Source organism: Sesamum indicum, linkage group LG8 (genome assembly GCF_000512975.1).
Source record: "Sesamum indicum cultivar Zhongzhi No. 13 linkage group LG8, S_indicum_v1.0, whole genome shotgun sequence".
Lineage (NCBI taxonomy): Eukaryota > Viridiplantae > Streptophyta > Magnoliopsida > Lamiales > Pedaliaceae > Sesamum > Sesamum indicum.
The window spans coordinates 20,056,480-20,077,517 of NC_026152.1; the positions used below are offsets into that span (position 1 = coordinate 20,056,480).

At 34.1% G+C, this 21,038-nt stretch overlaps 4 protein-coding genes across 5 annotated transcripts in view; 2 read left to right on the forward strand and 2 right to left on the reverse strand.

Annotated features, from left to right (window-relative positions):
* LOC105169611 (UPF0496 protein At4g34320) overlaps positions 1–2,029 on the reverse strand; it is a 2,719-nt gene extending 690 nt beyond the window's left edge. Inside the window, exons 1-2 of one of the 2 annotated variants that reach the window (XM_011090044.2) lie at positions 1,961–2,029; positions 1–724 (exon numbers count right to left, since the gene is read on the reverse strand). The exon at positions 1–724 is cut by the window's left edge and continues 690 nt beyond it. In XM_011090044.2, the coding sequence (XP_011088346.1) occupies positions 1–706 (706 nt within the window). In that variant the 5' untranslated portion in view covers positions 707–724; positions 1,961–2,029. Of the gene's footprint in view, positions 725–884; positions 1,243–1,960 lie in introns of those variants that run through there. The other variant, XM_011090045.2, reaches the window with a different exon arrangement.
* LOC110012460 (putative lipid-transfer protein DIR1) lies at positions 5,164–5,739 on the forward strand. Its single transcript, XM_020696268.1, has one exon. It carries the CDS (start codon positions 5,244–5,246, stop codon positions 5,565–5,567), a length of 324 nt encoding a protein of 107 aa, XP_020551927.1. The 5' UTR covers positions 5,164–5,243; the 3' UTR covers positions 5,568–5,739.
* Positions 7,687–13,432, reverse strand: LOC105169612 (dolichyl-diphosphooligosaccharide--protein glycosyltransferase 48 kDa subunit). The gene is made up of 13 exons (XM_011090047.2): positions 12,885–13,432; positions 12,571–12,707; positions 12,282–12,407; positions 11,616–11,669; positions 11,404–11,517; positions 10,500–10,555; positions 10,389–10,430; positions 10,049–10,124; positions 9,744–9,815; positions 9,508–9,633; positions 9,307–9,411; positions 8,541–8,624; positions 7,687–7,989 (listed from the first exon to the last, which is right to left on the reverse strand). The coding sequence occupies exons 1-13, from the start codon at positions 13,156–13,158 to the stop codon at positions 7,942–7,944; spliced, it is 1,314 nt and encodes a 437-aa protein (XP_011088349.1). The 5' UTR covers positions 13,159–13,432; the 3' UTR covers positions 7,687–7,941.
* Positions 15,981–21,038, forward strand: part of LOC105169613 (mediator of RNA polymerase II transcription subunit 13) — a gene marked incomplete in the record, with an annotated part of 19,878 nt that continues 14,820 nt past the window's right edge. Inside the window, 12 exon segments of the mRNA XM_011090048.2 lie at positions 15,981–16,192; positions 16,331–16,430; positions 16,530–16,671; positions 17,626–17,699; positions 18,092–18,231; positions 18,314–18,400; positions 18,525–18,612; positions 18,688–18,771; positions 19,815–19,892; positions 20,021–20,100; positions 20,565–20,643; positions 20,850–21,038. Of these exon segments, the coding sequence (XP_011088350.1) occupies positions 16,648–16,671; positions 17,626–17,699; positions 18,092–18,231; positions 18,314–18,400; positions 18,525–18,612; positions 18,688–18,771; positions 19,815–19,892; positions 20,021–20,100; positions 20,565–20,643; positions 20,850–21,038 (923 nt within the window).

Below are 21,038 nucleotides of genomic sequence, written 5' to 3' on the forward strand. Positions count from 1 at the left end.
CCACCACTGAGCAAATCAGCACAGCCGCAAAAGTAGCTGCAAATATAATGCTGGAGACCTTCCTCCAGGCGTGAATGTACTTCAATTTCTTGTCCAGTTTGTTCTTCCTGGATTGCAACTTCTCCAGCATCAGCATTTGCTGCCTGTAAACTGACTGAAAAATCTGAAAGAACTCTTCTGTGAACGGATCCCCTGCATCCCTGAAATTCTTCAACTCCTCTAGAGTTCTCAAATACCTCCCATTGTTCCCTTCGACCCCGTCTTCCTCCTCAAACTGCTGGAGCGCGACATGGATAAGCAACTGCCTGTCTCTGGCAGACTTGAGGCATTTCTCCAGCGCTGCACAGAAATCAAGAGTTTTGAGGCTGTTCTCAAAGTACTCCTCAACGAGCTCGAACAATTCTTGATTCTTCCAAATGTCCTTCTTGCAATCCAGGATAACCTTAACAACTTCCTGGTTCATTTCAAGGAGGCATTCTGTGACTTCTCTCAGGGAATCGAAGGACAAGGCTCGGACTTCTACTCCGGCAGCAATTGAGTTGATAACGTTGTTGGTCCGAACTTGGAGGGTCGTGTCGAACGACTGCAGATCGACATCAACCCTGCAGGCAGCCTCGTACGAATTCAGCTCAGTTGTGTACTGCAAATTGTTGATTGCATTTGCAGCAGAAGTTTCACAAGGGTTCTTGCTCATATGGCTTCCCATCCTCCCAATAATTGAGATCTATAGATAGAAAATGGAAAAAAGATCAAAACTTTCTAACTTTAGCAGATTGCTTCAGACAAATTATGGGGAAATCAGTTTCAAGAGAAGCTCTCAACCAAAATTTGCAAGAAATGAACAAACCAAAATCGAAACAGACAAGTTTGAATCAAACAAGTACCTAATTCATAGAAAGAATGTGCAAGAAAATGAGTGGATTTTCTATGCCAATAACAGGAAAAAAGAGAGTGTTTATTGGATAAGTTTTATAGGGAAAATAGAGAGAAAGGAAAGTGATGTTGTATATATATAATAAATAAAAGAAATGGGAAATGTGTAGAGGGAGATAAAGGTTGAGGCTGATGAGGAATGAAGAAGCTTAAAGAGAATTGAAACCGTTGAGCAGCCAATAGATGTGGTGGTGGGTTGAGATTTATGAAGGAAATAGCTTGCACGCATGTCTTTATTCAGACATCGCAGATGGAAAACGCGGGAAGCAATGTCTTCTTCTTCTTCTTCTTCTTCCTCTCTACTATACTATATATTATATTTATGTTTATGCACATGAAATGATTAACAAATCTTTGTCAGCAAGGAACGGAAGTGAAGAAGGAACTACCCCTACATTTACTCAACAGTTTAACGGCGTTCGAAAAGGGAAAGTTCACTAGTATTTGTTCACTACCAAGTAAGAAGCCACGACCCAAGTGAGTGACATTTACCACCTTAAACAAATCAACTATAAACATGGATACAATGCTCAAGTTGGACAATGTCTTAACGAGTTTTAATAAGATAGATATTATGTGGTGATTAAAAATCCCTTAGTTGGAATTGCCACAACGAGTTTAACCCAATTTAACATTTTAATCACCCTTACATTTTACATAATTACAGAAACCATCCCTAACAGCAGAAAAATAGAGGTAATTTGTGTAATGATATTGACGTTTTTTTGAGATGTATGTATAACTTTTCAAAAAAATAGATGTGATTTCTGTAAATAATGTTGACGTTTCTAGTAGTCTAGTAGATGTATGTGTTATCTGAAGACAAGAATAACTTGTGTAAACAGACTATATATAATTTAAAGATCGAATAAAGTGCACAAAAACTGTACACAAAGATGTGAAGAACAACCCAAAACAATATCGTAGATCCTGCTTACGAGACTACGACAACAAGAATGCATTGCATTGTAATAACAATCTTGCAAATAGTATGGAAAACACTTAGAATGTAGAAGAGGAAACAAACCTGGTATGACAATGTAAGAAATACCTGGATGCTTGATCATGTAGCCAGGAAACAAGAACCTGTTGTGCATATATATATAGAGGGAAAATGACTTGGAATGAAAGTAATACATAAATGCCTGTAGATGGGATAAGAACTTAGTTATCAAAACTGTAAAAAGTCATGGTTATTCATGTTAATACGGACAAATTAAGTCAAAAGCTTCTTCATCATGCAACCATAATTAATCCAACTTTACCAATTTGGAAGACATTACAATAATGTCTGAACTGGTTTGGTACTTTGTAGTAGTAATCAAAGAGTTCTTTTACTAGTTTACTTGTTCTTGCACGAGTATGTGTAATTTATTAATTATCAGTGATGTAATTTTAATGTTATCATTATATAAATTGTATGAATGTGAACTCGCTCGTGTAATATTATTTATTTCAAAGAATACTAACCATAGTATGCACTGATGTCTATTTTTTTCAAATACATTTAATGTCATCATTGCGTCGGCTACTAATTAATTATTAGACGCAGAATGTCAAATTCTAGTGTCAAAAGGTTTCGGTATTTTTAACTTTAATTTTTCAAACAAAAATATTTTAGCTGGAATGGCAATTTGGTCATTTCAGCACAGCAGGCGGGAGCTGTTTGTTTCGGAAAGTTAGCGTAGATCCTCAAAACGCGGAACAAAAGTACAAACGAAACTGATTAGAAATGGAATTGGGAATTCACCGCCTGCTTCGCACCACTTCCTTGCAGCTGTTTCTTCACCGCCCCAAACGACGCGTCACATACAGCGCTCCGTGTCCACCACTTATTGGTTTACACCCAAGATTTGTTTTCAAAACATTCTACGCTACGTCACTAGATTCTTATAGTCACGTGCTTTGTAGTGCTCTCGACGTGCTATTGCCAAGCCAATAATTGTTTGATATGGATTTGTTCAGACGAAATTATCCTTAATAAGGATAAAAATGTCTTTTCCTACATGCAAATTCCACCAACTTAATCGAACGAGTCCATCTATTTATTAATTAGATAAAAAAAAAAAAAGTAATAAGAGTATCAAATGTAACTTTTTAAATTATATAGAATTTACGTATAATTATACCAAATTTTAGAAGCGAACGATAAAATTATTATATATTTATTACTCCAAAATTATTTTAATTGCCCAAGTAATTCATATATAAAAAATTGCATTTATAGTTAAGAGAATGTATTATAATATAATTAATATTTTTCCAACTGCATTAATTATTTTTTGCTGGTTCCTTAAGTGATTTATTTTAATGGACATTAATTAGATGGAGGAAAACAATGTTCTAGCTTTCAGAAATTTTCATTAATACTAGTTGGAAATTTTGGATCACAAGTATAATTTACGTATAGGTATGTAATTATGTAGGTATATTTGTCTGTATGAGTCGCCTAAAATGCCCCTACTATATTTATATCTTTCGCAAATTACTTATTAATATGTTTTTATTCGTACACATTTAAAATTTAATTAGCTATTTATTTTTTATTTTATTAAATAAATATGATACGAAATTAAATTGTGCACACACACATTTTAAAATAAATAAATAACTATAGATATTTTCAAATTTATAATATATAATCCTTAGTTGATAAAGTTCAGTATGTAAAATTAAATAAATCAAGTAAATATGATATATATTATTACATATAAATTTAAATGTAAATTGTATGTCAATGACTTTATCTTATAAACATACAAATTTTTTGAATTAAAAAATGGACAATCCTTCACTTATCTAAAGTCATTGAAAAAATAAAGTTTATTTAATGAAATATAGTTCAAAAGTAGAGTTTAATGATCTGTGAATTTAAATCATCCAAACGAATCATAAGTTTTGTTGCTGGGGATTGAAATCTATAATTATAAATATGTTAATTCAAAATATGGTTAAATTATTATTCACACGCAACGTAATTGATAAGTTGAACAGAAAGTTGTCTATGTGATGGGAGGAAAAACTTAACAAAGAACAAAGAAGTAACTCCCACAAAAAGATGATGAAAAAGAGACCACATTTTTAGAGTTGCGTGTATTTACTATATTAGCCTTAACAAGGCAATATTATCCACATGTAGATAATTAATGAAGGGGTAAAAGAGACCAAAATTAATTGCCAGAAGTAGTATAAACAACCGCTGAAACATTGTAAAAAGGATTTTTTTTACTAAATTGAGAGAGGAGAATTTTGTAGTTTGACACTTGACACGCATTCATAGTGTGTTTAAATTGATTGCCATTCATCACCCTGAAAATTGGTCAATGTGATGAGACCACCTAAAGTAAATTAATAATTTATATGTATAATATGAAATTTTTACCCAAATTAACTTTAGTAGAAACAAATCAATTATAGAGCAAGTATAATATACTCGTCACGTAATTGGTCATTTTTTCTATCAATCGTACGACAAGTATACTGCACTAGTCATATAATCAGTTCAAATTTGACCAAACTCAATTTGAATTAGAATTTTTCATAAAATATATAAGAATAACGTCACGTACCTTATCCAAATTATAATAAAATAAGATTATTATATAAATATATACATACTTTCTTGATTACTTATTATTTAACAATAGGATAAAGTCCATAAGTAAAGACTGAGAGGTTCACATGTTTAAGGACAGTCTTAATTATCTCAAAATCGTTCATCAAGAAAGCCCGTGATGTATACAGCCAAGTTTCCCACCGCCCCTAGTAATCATCACCATTCACGAGATCTTCACATCTTTAATTAATTTAATTCTGTTTAATTTTAAGTAATGGAAATTGTAATAACTTGACAAAGCCAGAGAATGGCCATTAATTTTTAAGTTTTTTTTTTTCCCATTCTATTTTTGTCAATTATAACTAAAAGAATGTCATTTTCTTTCACGGAAACTGAAACAAAAATATGATTTGGAATAGATGAGCGAATAATTATTCGGATCCAGACCCAATAAATACTCGTAATTGTTACTTATATATGTACCCCAATTCATCCACAAATTTTAAAATATTTTTCTTCTCAAAAAATTGTGAGCACACACATATATGTATATACTAATATAATTATTTAAATCAATCACATGCAGAGCCCACAGTAATACATGCATGCAACTAGTAACTATTATTTTTAATTAATCGCCCATGCACCCCATCTCTATATAAACCCCAATACATGCAGGAAATGAACACAGCAAATCAAGAAGATCAACCCTGCATAATTTCTTTCTTTTTCAGTAAAAGATTTCAACTGAGAAATGGAGGCGCACAACACCGCTAGGGTACCTGTTGTGGCAATGCTTCTTCTGATCATTGCTTCAGCAATAGGGCTGGCCAAGGCAAACAATGAACATGCCATCTGTGGCATGAGCACTGATGATTTGTTCGCGTGCCGCTCCGCCGTCATCGGCCCAGCTGCTCTGCCGCCTTCCTCAGCCTGCTGTGCCGCCCTCGAGAAGGCGGACCTGCCGTGCCTCTGCACTTTCAAGAACAACAAGGTTTTGCCTGCTCTTGGGATAGACCCTGCCCTCGCCATGCAGCTCCCTGCCAAGTGCAATATTCTCCAGTCCTTCCACTGCTGATAAAATGTTGATCAAGTGCATGCTCTGTACTGTTATAGCTAGTGTTTTTCTCATTGTGTTGCATGCTTTTAATTTACTGCTACCTGTTGTTTTCCTTTGTTTTCCTTGCTCGTTGTGTGTGATCATTTGATTAAAAGTTTGTATGAATGAATTTTTCATTTCAGTGCTTCTAGTTTCTAGCCGGCTATCGCATCTCTAAGATTTGAAGTAATTATATAACAAGTGTACTGTACTTAATCGTGTAATTGGCGTACAGTTCAATTAAAAAAATATAATACTTATCATGTGATTAGTTTGGTTTGATTTGTTCTCTAAATTAAGAGTAAAAATTTTCAAAATTGCCACAGGATTTCCTTTAATTCGCAAACTGAAGCTCTTTTCAAAGTGGATGGAGTTCTTCTTCCCTGTTATAACAAGCTTTGGTGTTATTTAAACTGATGCAGCAATTATTCTTGGCCAAAAAAACTAATTAAGATAAATTAAGTTTTAAATAGACATCTATATACTTCAGACTTATACTTTTTTAAAAAATAAAATAAAATTTGACAGGTAGCAGAATATGAACTTTGGGGCGATATCACCACCCCGATGTGGATCCCACATTTTGGTAAAGCTTCAAGAATTACAAGTCACTCCACTAGCCAAGAATCATGCGTTATTTGTCCTCCAATAATCATTAAGAACGATAATCTTATTTGTCCAGTATATCCATAACTTAACTAAGGTTGTTTTCATTTGACTATCTTAGTAGCTAGCAATGCCACACTTAAAATTATAGCTTATTATGCTCATAAATCATAATTCTAAGCATCCGAATACTGTGATCCGAAGAGCTCAACTTATCATATCAAATGATCTGGGTCGTACTGCCTAAACTCAGCCACCGTCAGTTGATGTCGGCCCACAGGGGCAGAACAAACAGGCTTCAGGCATCATCCTAATTGTGGATTGACTTTGAGGAATTCCATCCATAGTTATTTCAAAGCATAACAAAGACGGATTATTATACCACTCATCTTGAAATTTGATATAATTAAACATAAATTCCATATAATTTGAAAATGTATATTTAATAACACCAATCTTTGTTTCTTTTTAACAAATAGATTCATATGTTAGTAAAATTTCCAAATTTGCTGACATCAACCAAAAACAATGAAGAAAAATTCATGTTTACCCCAATTGACTTCATGTAGGTTAAACAAATCTTTTACAACTAAATTACCATGATAAAGGTGAAGATGCATATAATCTAATTTGAAGTAAAATTTATTTGACCTGCAATAAGTCGGTAAAAAATCAATTATGATACATATGAATTCTCCTTAAATTCTCTTGTTAATATCAACAAATTATGTGAATTCTAACTATATGATAGATCTATTTATTGGGAGAAAACAAACCAAGAGCATTAAACATAATTTCTCAACCCACATATAATCTACATATTGTTACACCAAATTTCAACAAAGAACAATGTCATTATCCCTAACGTGCACACAAGAAGATATTGTGCTCTCACAGAAGTGTGATATCACAAAGCATATTGATCCAGTACAAGATATTTGACCCATGGCAATACATTACACTTCTGAGACTCGTGTAGGTTTCGTCACAGAACCATGAATGTTCTTTAGAGAACATGTTTTCCCCAATTTTTCAAGATGGTAAGATTATAGATCTATTAAGGTCACAAAATGAAAAGGTATAGGCAACTGTTCCAAGCGTTGCCCAGCCACCTCAGTACTATTTGCAAGGTTCAGCAAGTCTATACAGTATGCCAGAGTTTCTATTCAACGTAGCAAGTAGGAACAAGACATAAGGTACCAGTGGTCAGAATAATGAAAAGATTTTCCGAACTTCTATGCAACTTAATTTATGTACCTCAGTAGTTCTGTTGACAGATGTTATCAATAATCTTCCAGCTTTATGATTAGAATGTTTTGGACATTTGCGGAGGTAGAAAAACAAGCTCATTTCTGAATACTAGTGGAAAATAAGAACTAGCAGTAAGTTGCCTAATTCCTAAAGCAGAGCAGGGAATAAACTGCACTAGCAAAATGTTCTGAACTGAATCTGAATACTGGAATAATGACAGAAATTGAAAAACTCAACCACAAATCCAGAAACAGTAAATAAAACTCATTTCTTCCTCAATTACCAAGATTTACGACACAAGTCCAAAAATGATAAAGTGAACTATACCTTCTGATTCACTTAGAAAAAGTATACTCGTGCCAGCAGTGCCTAGCTTCTCTTGCTTAAAAAGTATTAGACTTAAGTGAACAAATGTCTGATACCTTAAAATTCATCCCCTGGTTAAACTAACAACAGTTCCTGAATCTATATTTCCATCCGCAACCAAATTGACCAGCTACTTTGTGTACAGATACACCATGGTGAAGATAAAGAAACCCGCCATCTGCATTATTAATCAAACGGTCATGCAGCAACATGGTAATTTACTAAAATATAAATCCACAGCAAACTAACCAGCAATACAATCAGTTATCAATAAAATACAAGGTGTAGAAAGACAATATAAATGGTTTGCCATACTGCAAAAGATATATAATTAAGAAGATTGTTTGCTGAGAGGGGCTACAGAAAGAAACTTAATGTTAAGTTGTACCTAGGATTTCAGTGAGGAAAAAAGAATAGCAGGGAGAATCAAGTCGCATCACATGGCGAGATAAATTATCAATTCTAAACTTTTCTAGAATGAAAATCGGTATCACAAAAATACAAGTATAACAGATGTATAAATTAATAGATGCCTCCATAAGTATATGCAACACTTCCTCTGCATTTCCCATTGAAACCAAAGGAGGAGAATATTTTCTTAATACTTAATTCCCAAAAACCAATATCAAACATCACCCAGAACCACGGAAAGTAAAAGTCTGTGCAGAAAAGTAGCTAAGACATTGAACAGCAGGGAAATAAAAAAAAAAAAATCAGAAAGGGAGGTACCATCGAGAATGATGCTCCATAGTATGGATAAGCAGCAGGTATAAACCTTTCGTACTCATTGTGTCTAAATGGTCGAACGGGAATCTGCAGATTAGAAATTCAGCGTTTTTCACAAGCCATGTAATATGAAATGTGAGCTGGATGTTAAAAGAAAAGCCAGCCAACTTTCAGAACAAGCAACTTATGTAATAGTATGATCCATACAGAAGAAAAAACTTTGGACATGCACTTGAGGGAAACACAACACAGAGTAGAAAACGAAATACACATTTACTATACTTTTAGGTTCAAGTTTCTTAAAGCTGAAATCCTCAGTCCTCATGGATAGAGTGTAGAAGATCAGAGAAACTTCCACAAGATCAAAACAGGTACATGGGCTCAAATGTCTGAAAGGAATAATTGCAGACAATGATTGGACATATCTAGTCCATATCTTGCCATAAAAAAATCCAAAAACTTTGTACCATAATACCTTTTTTCTAATAAGATACTTATTGCAGTTTTGTAAGCTACGAGCAAATTCTTGTTTCACCCCAAAATCACAAACCTGTGTAACCATTCACTACTTTCCACTTCACAGAGTAGGAAGACCACAAAGAAAAATGAACATTCATACGTATCAGGTCAAAATTGAAATCTCCAGTTGACATTGATCAACATTCCCATTAAAAAGCAGAAAAGACAGGAAGATAGCAAGTTAGAACAACACGATAGGTAATAGTTAACAATTAACATAGACATCATCATGATATAGAGAGAGAATTACCTGTTTGGATAGACTTAAGCTTGTATATCCAAGTCTCTGGTACTCAACCTTGAATTGAAAAACACCATAGACATCCGGAACTTTGAACGATGTATAATAACGACCCTGTGGAAAGCCATATTAGAAAAGGAATGAAGCATACATGTTGGAATGTAAAACATAGTCGCAAGTACTGTATTAGACAATAAATAAAAACAGCACCTTCTGATCAGTTGATAGGGTTTTCAGAACATAGGGGCTCATCATATAAAACTGAACTTGAAGATCATCAGCCACGTACGGTTCCCAACTCGTACCAGACCATTCATATACTTCAACAGAATAATCCTTCAACCAAATTAAAGTTTCAATCAAAAGCTTAACTCAAACCATTTAATCCTTTTAGTTCAATCTAATATTCTCCATATGCAGTAAACATTCTGAGCACATATTATTACCAGATCATCTTTGATCCTGTATATTGAGGGTTCATCTACCTCACCAACTTTGTGATGTCTAACATTCACAGCCTGGAAACAGGAACATACCCAAAAATAAAATTAAGATAGGGAACCAAAAATAACAAAAAGGATAGCTCCGACAAGGCCCATGGGTCTGCTATTGTGAATCTCCTTCTAAGGAAAAACAGTGGAGTTGATGAAATACCATAGGGCCCAAAGAAAAGACGAGTTGGCCAAAACAGAAAACTGCGGAATCAACAGTTTGCAGCATGGAATCAGAGAGCTTCAGACAAAGAGCAAACCTTCAGGTGACCTCTCTCATGGAAAACCCATTTGCTAAGTTCAGTCAAAAATTGCTCATTCCCACATTTCTCGTATCTGTTTATCAAATAATGTGGTTGTCATTTAATCTTCACAGAAAGATTGATTTGTTAACAAGACGACAATATTAAGAACACTATAGTGAAACTAAATTTCTGTATCATTGCTGAGATTACACACCCTTAATTGTCTACTAGGGAATATCCCCCAGGAGAAGACCAAAAGAACCACAATCTAGAAAGGTATTTCACATAAGCAGATATATTTTCGTGATCATAGGTAAAATCCCCGCCCAAACCAATAGCATTGCAACTCACTCACTTGGTAGTGCTCCCAGCTTTCTGGACTCCAGATCGGAAAAACCTGAATGCAAAACAAAATACGTTAATTGGATTAATGCATGACAAGAACAATTAATATTATTGTACTAACCAGTTGCTGAACATGCTCAGTGAGCCAGATATCAGAACTCGAGCATTATTTCTTGCCTGAAAAGCAAAAGAATTATCAATTTCTGATGGAAACAAATGAATCATCAATAGTTGTAGGTAACTCCAAATAATTCCCCAAAGTCACATTCACTGGAATACCAAACATACCATTTTTCACCAAATAGTTTTGCCTTTTACTTTCTTAATTGAATAGATAACAAGAATTATCTATGCACTGAAGCCTAATACAATTATACATTAGAGTTGCCTCCATCTCTTGGCAAGGTAGTTTTATTTTAGACCTTGCATAAGAAAGAAACTGCTCAGGTCCAGACCAACTTTGAGCTTGTTTGCAATGATAGCAGTTTTTAAGTTTAGAAAATATCTAATGAAAAAATGTTTGGTTTTATTTTGAGATCATAGAGAAGGAAAATGAAAGACTCATATCAGCCATATCTTATTAAAGTACTATATTATCTTGACATTCTTTTGGGATAAATTATCAGTTTATTATCATTACAGCCAAGATTGGATAGAACCAAGATAGCAAGCTTGGCCTGCAACTTCCAATCATTAGATTCGTGACTTTCACTCAGCAAGATGCTTTAAAGGGTCAAAACAATATTCGTGCTGTTTACTGAAGAACCAGACCTCGAAAGTGGATTTTTCAGAGGAAAATGGCAAGAAGCTTGATACAGTAAATTTGAGCAATATAACTCAAGCTTCCATTAAATGATAATAGTAGTTGCATTCATCTTGTAGGGCAGCAAGGAAGGTTTCTTCAAACATAATAGGAATATATTCTAAAAGAGGGCAAAATGAATTTAGTTCAGCATCTAGGCAAGCAAGCAAAACCTTTTCTGGAGTGGCAGGTTTAGGAAGGGGTATTGATTTAATTGGTATACCTGCACAACTGAGACTAGAGAGATTGCCGACCCAGTCAAAGAGGGAGGAGTGGATAACTTGGAGTTTGGGTTGGCCGAGTACGCTGCCGGTGAAGCAGAGAGAACTTTTAGCACCTGAAATTTAAAGCAGATATCATTTTGAATTACAGAACTGGATAACATTTACAGCCCAAACATGTAGGTTCTATCCTTCGTAATTGGAGAGACCTTACCAAGTTGTTTGCAGGATTTATCGAGTGACCAATTCCCTTAAAAAGCACAGGAGCCTGAGGCAGAATTAACAACAAAGAACATAAAGGTTAGATTCCTACTATTGCGTGGAAACAGTCCCCACAAAATCAAAGCAAACATTATCCCACTGGCTACTATGTGTTTAATGGCAAAGCCGAGGAAAATATAGCAGCAACCAAAATTATGAGATAATTCAAAAAATATATACTGGAAATGATAAACTAAAACCTACCAACCTGCGGATAAACTTCAAGATCCTTGAACAGAAAAGAGTGTCCAGTCACCAATAAATTAATTCATAGCATACATATGGAATTTCTGTTTGATAAGGTTATAAGGGAACCAAGCCTTTCCATTTTATATTTCATTTTCCTTCGGTAAATTGTAAAACAAATGCAGTCCACCAAATAATTTTTGCTTCTCAAAAGTAAAAGATAATCAGAAGAAAAGAAAGCACTGCAAAACAAGAACTAAGAACCTGCTTTACAAAGATCAGAATACTTGAATCCATAAGGAGAGCTACAAAAGCTTTTACCACGATCAGAAACTAGGATTTCCCTGACTAACATTTGATGGGATGTCATGCCAGTGGGAGCAATTGCAGCAGCTGATCAGGTAATTCAAAGGACAACATCACGAAAAATTACCTCTATTTTCTTGCTGCCCAAAACAACCTCAGATTGAATGAAATCATCACTGGCAATCAACGTGTGATCCCCTTCTGTCTCTGAAACTGCATAGCTCGTGTGATCGATCACGAAAGCGGCTGGATCCTATTGTTAAAAACTCTAAAGATTAACAGTTATTCCTATGCAAAATATGCTTTAGAATACTACAAAAGCGTTGTCATTTTCCAGGGTAAATCAAACAGTATTTCCAGATGATAGAAAAACAACAAACAGGAACAAGAAACCAGAACAAATCATAGATTTCTACCTCATCAAAGTCAACCCCACACTCAACCGCTATCTCTCGAATCAATTCAGAACCAGATGCATCAGCAGCAATGATCAAATCATGACCAGAATCAACAAAATCTAGGAATGATGCCACGTCAATGGAACCACCAAACCCTAATTTTGCACCAGCAAGAAGACATAAATAACAATTAACAAAAAAACAAGATCATTCTAATAAAAATAGAACTGCAAGAAGTAAATTCTCTAATTTCAGGCAAATAGGAAATGGAACTTGTATATGAACAAAGGAATAAAGCTTCCAATACTCAATTGTGTATAGTGTGCACTTACGTTCGACGGTCGGGCAAAAGAGAATAGCAGCGTCGTATAAATACTGTCCGTATCTCTGCAAGGCGAGTTTGGGATCATCAGCGAGCTTAAAATCGAGGTCGAATCCTCGGCTTTCAAGCGACTTGAAGTAGAGAGAATGCGACGACTTAATCGCGAAATCATCGAGCAGGACCAGAACCCGGCGATCCGTGGGGTTTTCTTCAGAGAACGAAGCGCAGAGAATCGCGAATAACGGAAAAGAAATCAAGAGTATCCATAAAAGTTTCCTTAACATGGCGTTGGATCTGGCGAGTAAGGGTTTTTAGTTATGGAGGTTTTAGAAATCTCCGCAAACTATCACACTTAGTGTGTGCTCTCCAACTGCCCTCTGACTGTTTTCGATTAATTGCAGTTGTAATTTGTGCTTGCAATAATTCCGAATTACTGAAGTGGAGCCTGGTAAAATTGTCGGGGAAGCGGGGGTTGTTCGACCTTGTGAGCCGGAGTCCTTCCACGCAGCGGCTCGGTTCAAAAAGGATCTATTGGAGAGGAAGTGACCGGATCGGAAAACAGGTGAGTGGTGCCTTTCCCTTTCTACTTTCAATTATATCATTTTTGTAAGCAAATTATTATTAATTAAAAAAATAATTATAATAATAATTTTTGTTGAATATTTATATTATTATAAAATAAAAAATGATGGTCGTACCAATTTTTAACTATCCCATTTACTCTTTTCATTCATTTATTCTTCCAAAAAAATTGTTCATAATAGTATTTCTAGATATTTTTTTTTTATTTTCTAAAATTATATTTTCCCTCAACCCGCTACTCCATTTCTTTCTCTTATGTTCTCGATATTTTTTAACCTTACAAACTTTCATAATTTTAATAAAAGCCAATCAGTCTATCGGTGCAGTTAACTAATAGGCTCGAAGCCTTTGTTGAGCTATTAGTTAGCAACTAACAGCTCCATCTGAGTTATGAGTTAGACCGTGTTACAATTAGTTTTTTTCATTCCCCACATTCTCCATATTTATCTTTTCTTACAAGCTTCTATATTTTTAATAAATTCACCATTATGATTTTTCTTTTTTTCTTATTTTATCTCACATTTCTTTTTTCTCGGATAATGTTTTCTTTTTCATAAATTCACTATGTTTTGTGTCTTTTTATAATTTTTTTTTCTCTTCATCTCACATTTTTTTGTGTCTTTTGAAAATAAAATATTATTATTTATTAAAGTTTACAAAATAATAAAAAATATTAAATTTACAAAAAAAAATAGTGAAAATAAAAGATGGATGAAAATTAAAAGAAAAAAATAACTATCAAAAGATGATGGGGAGTGGAAAATTAGATAAAAAATTTAAAAATAAACAGACAAAAAGAGAATATACACCAAATAATTGTTCTCTATTAATATATAGTATAGTTATTGCAAGTCCATCCACATATCATACATATGATGTTGTCAGATATAACAGTTTTGATTGAGTAGAATATGTAAAAAAAATATTTAGAAAAAAATATAGATTATGACCATTTAAATGGTTTTTTATTTCAAAATCCGAAGTTGTCTCTATTAAATTGCAATCTACCAATATACCTACAACAGCGTATAAAAAATAAATAATCATACGATAACTACGGGGCTTATAAGTATGTAAAATTATTTTATGGTAAAACTCACATGTCAAATAAAAACATGTTTGAATCTAATTAATTTGAAATGTAGTTATATTGTTTTTCAGAAATAGTCTCAAGTAGAAAAATAAATCAAATTTATCTCTAGCAAAAAATACTTAATTTGATCACATACTAGACACATGCTCACCTTTAAATTGTAGATTAAAAAAATGATGAAGACCAAAAATACTAATTTTATAAGTTACGGGACTAAAAGTATTAATATCGTAATGAATAGTATTAAAAGTGAAATAGAATTAACTTATGAGATAAAAAAAATGTTATTTCCCTAATTTGAACTAATGCATGAATGGTATTTGATTAAACAACCTTTTATACAGCAAAAGTTAAAATAGAATGGAACGTTTTATTATTAGGTCAAACTTGTTATTGGGTCTAACTATTTTAGAGAAGCAACACTTATAACATAACTGCAATCACAATAAATAATAATTCGTCGGTCAACAAAATATTTTAACTGATTCACTATTGATTATAACCATTCTAGTGGTGATTATTGTAATTGTTGTGTAGTTATACATAATCATCAGTGATTCATATGATTTATTGAATCTACAATTATTTGTTTTAGATCTGACCAATTTTTTCCCCCCAATCCAAAGGAAAGAAAAATAATTAGAACAATATTCATTGTGTTTGGATTTGTGTTTTAGTTGTTTTGTTTTGTGTTTTGAAAATAGAGAGAGAAAAATAAAGATAAATAAGTGTGTGTTGAAAATAGATGATATGTTTAGATTTGTATTTTGGGGTAATTTAAAATATTTAAAAATAAGCGGTGTAAGTATGATGTTGGGATTTTAGAGACAAAAATAACTATTTATTGTCAAATCATTATTTTTCTATATAAATATGTATATATATATAAATATTTTATGTTTAATGTTGTATCTTTTAAAGACAAAAATTATTATTTATTGTCAAATCATGTCTGTTTTATATAATGTATATATATAGAAAGTTGAAAAACAGAAAAGCACGCAAATAATGTGTAAAAATACAAAAACAAACATTGAGTGTGTTTTATCTTTTTTCGAAAAACGCGAGAATACAAATCCAAACAAAGCCATTGATTTTTTTGTTTTAAAATAAAATTCAAACAGATAAATTAAGATACAACTAAACAATCTTAAGGGTCCAATTTTAAGAAACACACTCTAAATACATAGTGAAATATATACAACTATTTTATTTTTCATTAGATGTGTCTATTTATTTATTTTTATTATATTGGGCCCTAACTTTCGTTGGATGTAATTTTTTATTTATATCCCATTACATATACTTGATAACATCATTTTTAATTATTATTATTATTATTGTTCAAAAGTTTACCGTTGCAAAAAAACTCACAGGTTGTATAAATTTACTTTTTACATCAGACACAATCTTATTTCTCAAGTTAACTTTTATGACCTCTCCGAAGAATAAAGAAGGAATCTATCTATTTTTTCGGGTGGAAGAAAATAAGAAAAGCGCTCCCACCACCGCGATTTTTGGACGCTCCCGTGCTCAGACTGTCACTCCCTAAATTCTCACACAGTAACGCCCGCTCCCACACGCAACAATCGTTTTTTCCAGTTCCGGCCGTGGGCTCCACAGATTTCCGCCGCGGCGCAACGGTGACTGTCTTCCGCCCTTCAGAGCTTTTTTTGTTTGTTATTTTTCTTATTGAGGAAATTGATACGGTTTCTGTTTATAATTAGCATTAAGGCGTGCTTACATTTGCTCTCCTTGACGGGGATTTTCTTGTTTGTCAGATCGGGCCGCTTTGCTCTCCTACTAACTTTTCTGCAAACTATTCAGAAAAGAGGGGGAAAAAAATCTACTGGTAGCTTGCGTGATGGATTATAAGGGTTTGTAAGTAATTTTTTTTTCACGAATTATTGTTTATTCTCCCCTTAATTGAGTGTTTCTGAAAATGAATTACTGATATGCTGACCACTTCTTGATGTTCAGTTTATTAGTTGGCGTGTGCCCAGCTTTTAAGTGAAGAGGTATTTGACATGCGTTGTTAAGTTTGTTAAGTTCGGTGGAGGCTGAAGAAATTTTGCCTGAACGGTGAGGCAAATTACGGATGTGGACAAATATCTTCAAGATTGTAAGTTCTTGCATTATATTTAGTTGTAGAATAAGTCTAACTTGATTTTTAATAGTGGCATATGCAACATCAATCTAGTTATGGCTTGTTTTGCTTGGTAATTTTCTTGCACAATAATCCCACTGCACCACTGGAATGTTACCAACTGCAGCGCCTTTGAACGGAAATCCCATTCGAAAGGATAGTTTCGTGCCATATAGATGGATCCATGCATTATGTGGATCACCACACACTAACACATCTGAGTCAACTTACCTATTTGGACGTGCTGGTTTGCACTCTAGCCCGAAGTTAGAAGCTCCAGTAATCTGTAAGCATGTCCATAACTGCAGCTTCAATTTTAAAAAGGATTGCGATAAACTTATTTGGTCTGCTGGGGACAAGCCATTTATGTACAAGTAAATTATGCCAATTATCCTAAGCTTCAGAATAGTGATAAATTTCTTTCATATTTTCAACACATATCAATTAAAAGTATTACTTCTCAAAACAATCTGGTTGAACTAAAGAAGTTAACACCACTACTTATGGTATCTGATATGCAATCATTTCCTTATCTTCTCTGTATGTATGGGATAGACTTGACAGCATTAATAAGTAGGTAAAAACTTACTCACCTACTGTGGTTGGTTCTCCACTACCTGGGAACTTATGCCTGTGGCTCTAGGGTGGCGCATAAATTAACCTTTCTTCTTTATGCAATCTGATTTAGTTGCAGAAGAATCATAGGACCTTTTGGTCCTTTCCAATCACTTGTTTTGGCTTAACCATCACTGCCTGCCTTTGCTGAACTTTTTGCGCAGCAGGCTATGTAAAGGGTATTCCTATTTTCATTCTCATTACTGATGATATTGCTTTATATGATTTCTTCTACATTGCAGACTTTGTGGTATTGGTATTTTGTTTCTTATTTTCATCAGGTCATGTAAATAATCTTGTTCAATATTTTTCCAGGGTGGTTTGCATCAGATATCATGGTTTCAGTTTCTTCCTCATGAATTTGATTTCAATACGCTGCCTGATAAGAGGTGTGGTCTTGAAGCATTTGTTATTATTATATATTGAATTATTTGAAAGGAATGTTTTGAAAGATAATTGAGTAAACAGATTAGCTTGATTAATTAAAGTGGTCATGTCACACAATTTAGTTTTTTAATGCCCCAAGCAACTGTGTATTGAATAACTAAAGTCAATGGATCATGGTTATGTAAACTATCTCATGCTTTAGGGAATTATTTATACTTTCAGATTGGTGATTTATATCTTTAATTTATTTTATAACCCGAACTAGCTTGTATGATTTTCATATTTGTTCTTGTTGTATATGTGTTTTTTCCCATTCCTTTTTCTGGTTGATTAGTTGGATATACTAGTTGAGTTTAGATATGTACTAATTCCTTTGTGCTTGATATATGTGAAGTGTGAAAGTCGACCAGAAAGATGCAGCAACACTGGCGGTGCTTTCAGCACATGTGCAACTGCAGAAGGAAGGGTTTCTCAGCACATGGACAAATTCTTTCGTAGGACCCTGGGACCCTTCCCAGGGTTTGCATAATCCTGGTAAACATTCTAAGTGGCACTTATGGACGAGACAACAACATCTGTGTGTTTCTAATTGCTCCCTGCTCGTTTTATTCCACAGATGAAAAGATCAAGCTTTGGCTTTTTCTCCCGGGGCAGCATTCCTCTATAGTTGAGAAGGCACAACCTTGTGTTGCTAGATTGAGAGGTATATTGTATTTCAGTAAACTATTTCACTTCTGCCCTATTGCTTTACTTTCTTTGCTCCTTCAATCATATCATATGATGGTCGATTTGATTGGTGGTGTTAACTTTTGTAATTTGCATTGAAGTTCTTGCATCTGGACTTTGGGTGGCTCCTGGTGATTCAGAAGAAGTTGCAGCTGCGCTGTCACAGGCTCTGAGAAACTGTATAGAAAGGTTATGCCTTGTCTTTCTTGTGATTGACTGACATGCATAATCATTAATTGACAATTCTTATATTCCATTTGACAGAGCTCTCAGAGGGCTTTCATATGTACGATTTGGAGATGCATTTTCAAAATATCATCCATTTACACAGAACGAAGAACTGTTCAGGTTGGTTATTGATAATCATCGTGGGTTTTCAATGTGTCTGAATGTTGAAAATTGTTATTTGAATATTACATGATATTCGCTATCATAAGAAACTTATGAGAAGTTCTGGAGCTTTCTTATATTTAATACCTTGCATATCAGACCTGCAGCTGAATTATGATATATCTCATTCTGTCTGTATTTTTAGTGAAGCATTTGCCTAGGTGAAATTCTAGTCATGATGTTGCTCACTAGCTATTCCCTGAATCTTATCTTGTTGTTTTATAGTGAATTTGTCTAAAATGATGCTAATAATTGTTTTGATGTTTTTGAGTTTGTCTAATAAAAAAGAACTGTCAGGGTCTTGTGCCAAAGGACTGAGAAAAGTTGAATCCAATATTGTAGCTCTGTGAAATTTTGTGAGCTCATAATGGTTCAATTTCTTGGCTATTCTTGAAAAGTCATAGCATAAAATCGGAAATACTACCTGGTTAATCATACAATGTGAGTTGTTGACAGTAATCAACTTTCCGTTTCCATGCTTGGCTTGATGCTATTTATTTATTTAGAACTTTGTCTTCATTGTTTGACTTCGAGTAACATGATTTCGTCTAATGATCATAGAAATGACAGTCTATGGGTCATAAACAGAGGCTATAGTGGGAATATTCTGAAACAAAGGCCCTGTCTTGGAAACTATAACTAAGTTATGCTAGTTTCCCAAGTGTTCAATGTGACATGAAAAAGGAGGAGCATATAAAGCCTCTAAATTAACTCTTTGGCTTGGGAAATTTATTCTTGAGATTTACTTAAGAGATGAAATGAATTCTGCTGGGGCTTTATTCCACATTGGGTTGCAATTCTAACCTAGATCATTGCTGGTCGTAAAACTCACTCAATTTAATAACGTCTGAGCGAGATTCTAATTTCCATTTTTGCACTTTAATCCTTGCATCTAGGAAATGCATTCTTTTCTGAGCCATGAACTCATTGCCTTTGAGAAGTTGTGAGACAGGTTTAATGTCTAAAGCCTTTTCTCAAGAAGTTGTCTTGGTGCTTTGTAGGAGGGGTCAACCTGTGGCTGAGTTTATTTTTGCTGCAACAGAAGAGGCAATATTTGTTCATGTTATTGTATCTGCCAAGTTAGTTCCTTTTTTCCCACTCTCAAACTTTTTATTCTATTTGTACCTTTTATTAGCTTTGAAAAGCTGCTATACTTTTCAGCTTTGCTTCAGACCTCTAGTCCATGTTTGTTTTTGCTCACTTTTAGGCATGTTAGAGCACTTTCAAGTGGTGACATCGAACCATTCCTCAGCAGTTCTTGTAGGCGTTCCACTGACCGAATTTCAGGTGTGTTTTCTGTTAGAAATATCTGGTTTTTATAGTGATATCAACTTGCATGAGTGATGTCTTATTATGTCCTTGTGTTGGAATTAAAGAAAATAGAAATATGAGCTGAGTTCTGTACTACAAATATGCCTTATATTTGTCGTGTGATGCCAAATGAAGAAATGCTTTTACAATGCAGCTGCTCCTTTCATAAACTAATTTTGTACCATCATTTGTTTCATTATCTTCATCAGTTAACAATCTAAAATTTCTAGCTCCCTCTAGCTTTCGCATCTTATTGTGAAATTCTCAGTCTCACTCCTGCCGCCCTCGACAGTTTTAAAGAGCTCTAGCATCATGTAGGATAAAATGGACTGTTGTTATAGTTATTTATGCACTTTGAAATATGTAAGGCTAATATTGTCTTAACAGATTGAAAGTGATCTACTTAGTCCCTCAGACTCTTGTGATGCATGTTTATGCAGTTGTTGTCTCCCCTCATGGAATGCGTGGGAAACTCACTGGATGTTGTCCTGGTGATCTTGTGAAGCAAGTATATCTGAGGTGAGATGAACTATTCTTTGACAGCATTCTCTTGTTCATTATTAGTTTTCAATTTGCACCTATTTCATTCATATTCCTGCTCAATGGCATTTTAGCTTTTCTTTCACCCAATGTTAGTATTTATTTGGTAAGTGGTGTACTGTCAATTTCAAGTTTTATTCTGGGTTGGCTTTTTCTTTATTCTTTTTTCTTATGTATTGGAACAGCACCGGGAAGTTTAGAGGTTCAAATGGAATTGTAGGTCTTCCCTACCTTGTTGCTCAAGGTTCTGGGTTACCTGGTCAACTGAGGGGACAAAACTGCTATGTTGAAGTGACCCTTGGTTGCCATGACAAGGTGGTAAAAAACGTAAACTCACACACTAACTTGTCTCATACACATGGTACGGAGTCCCC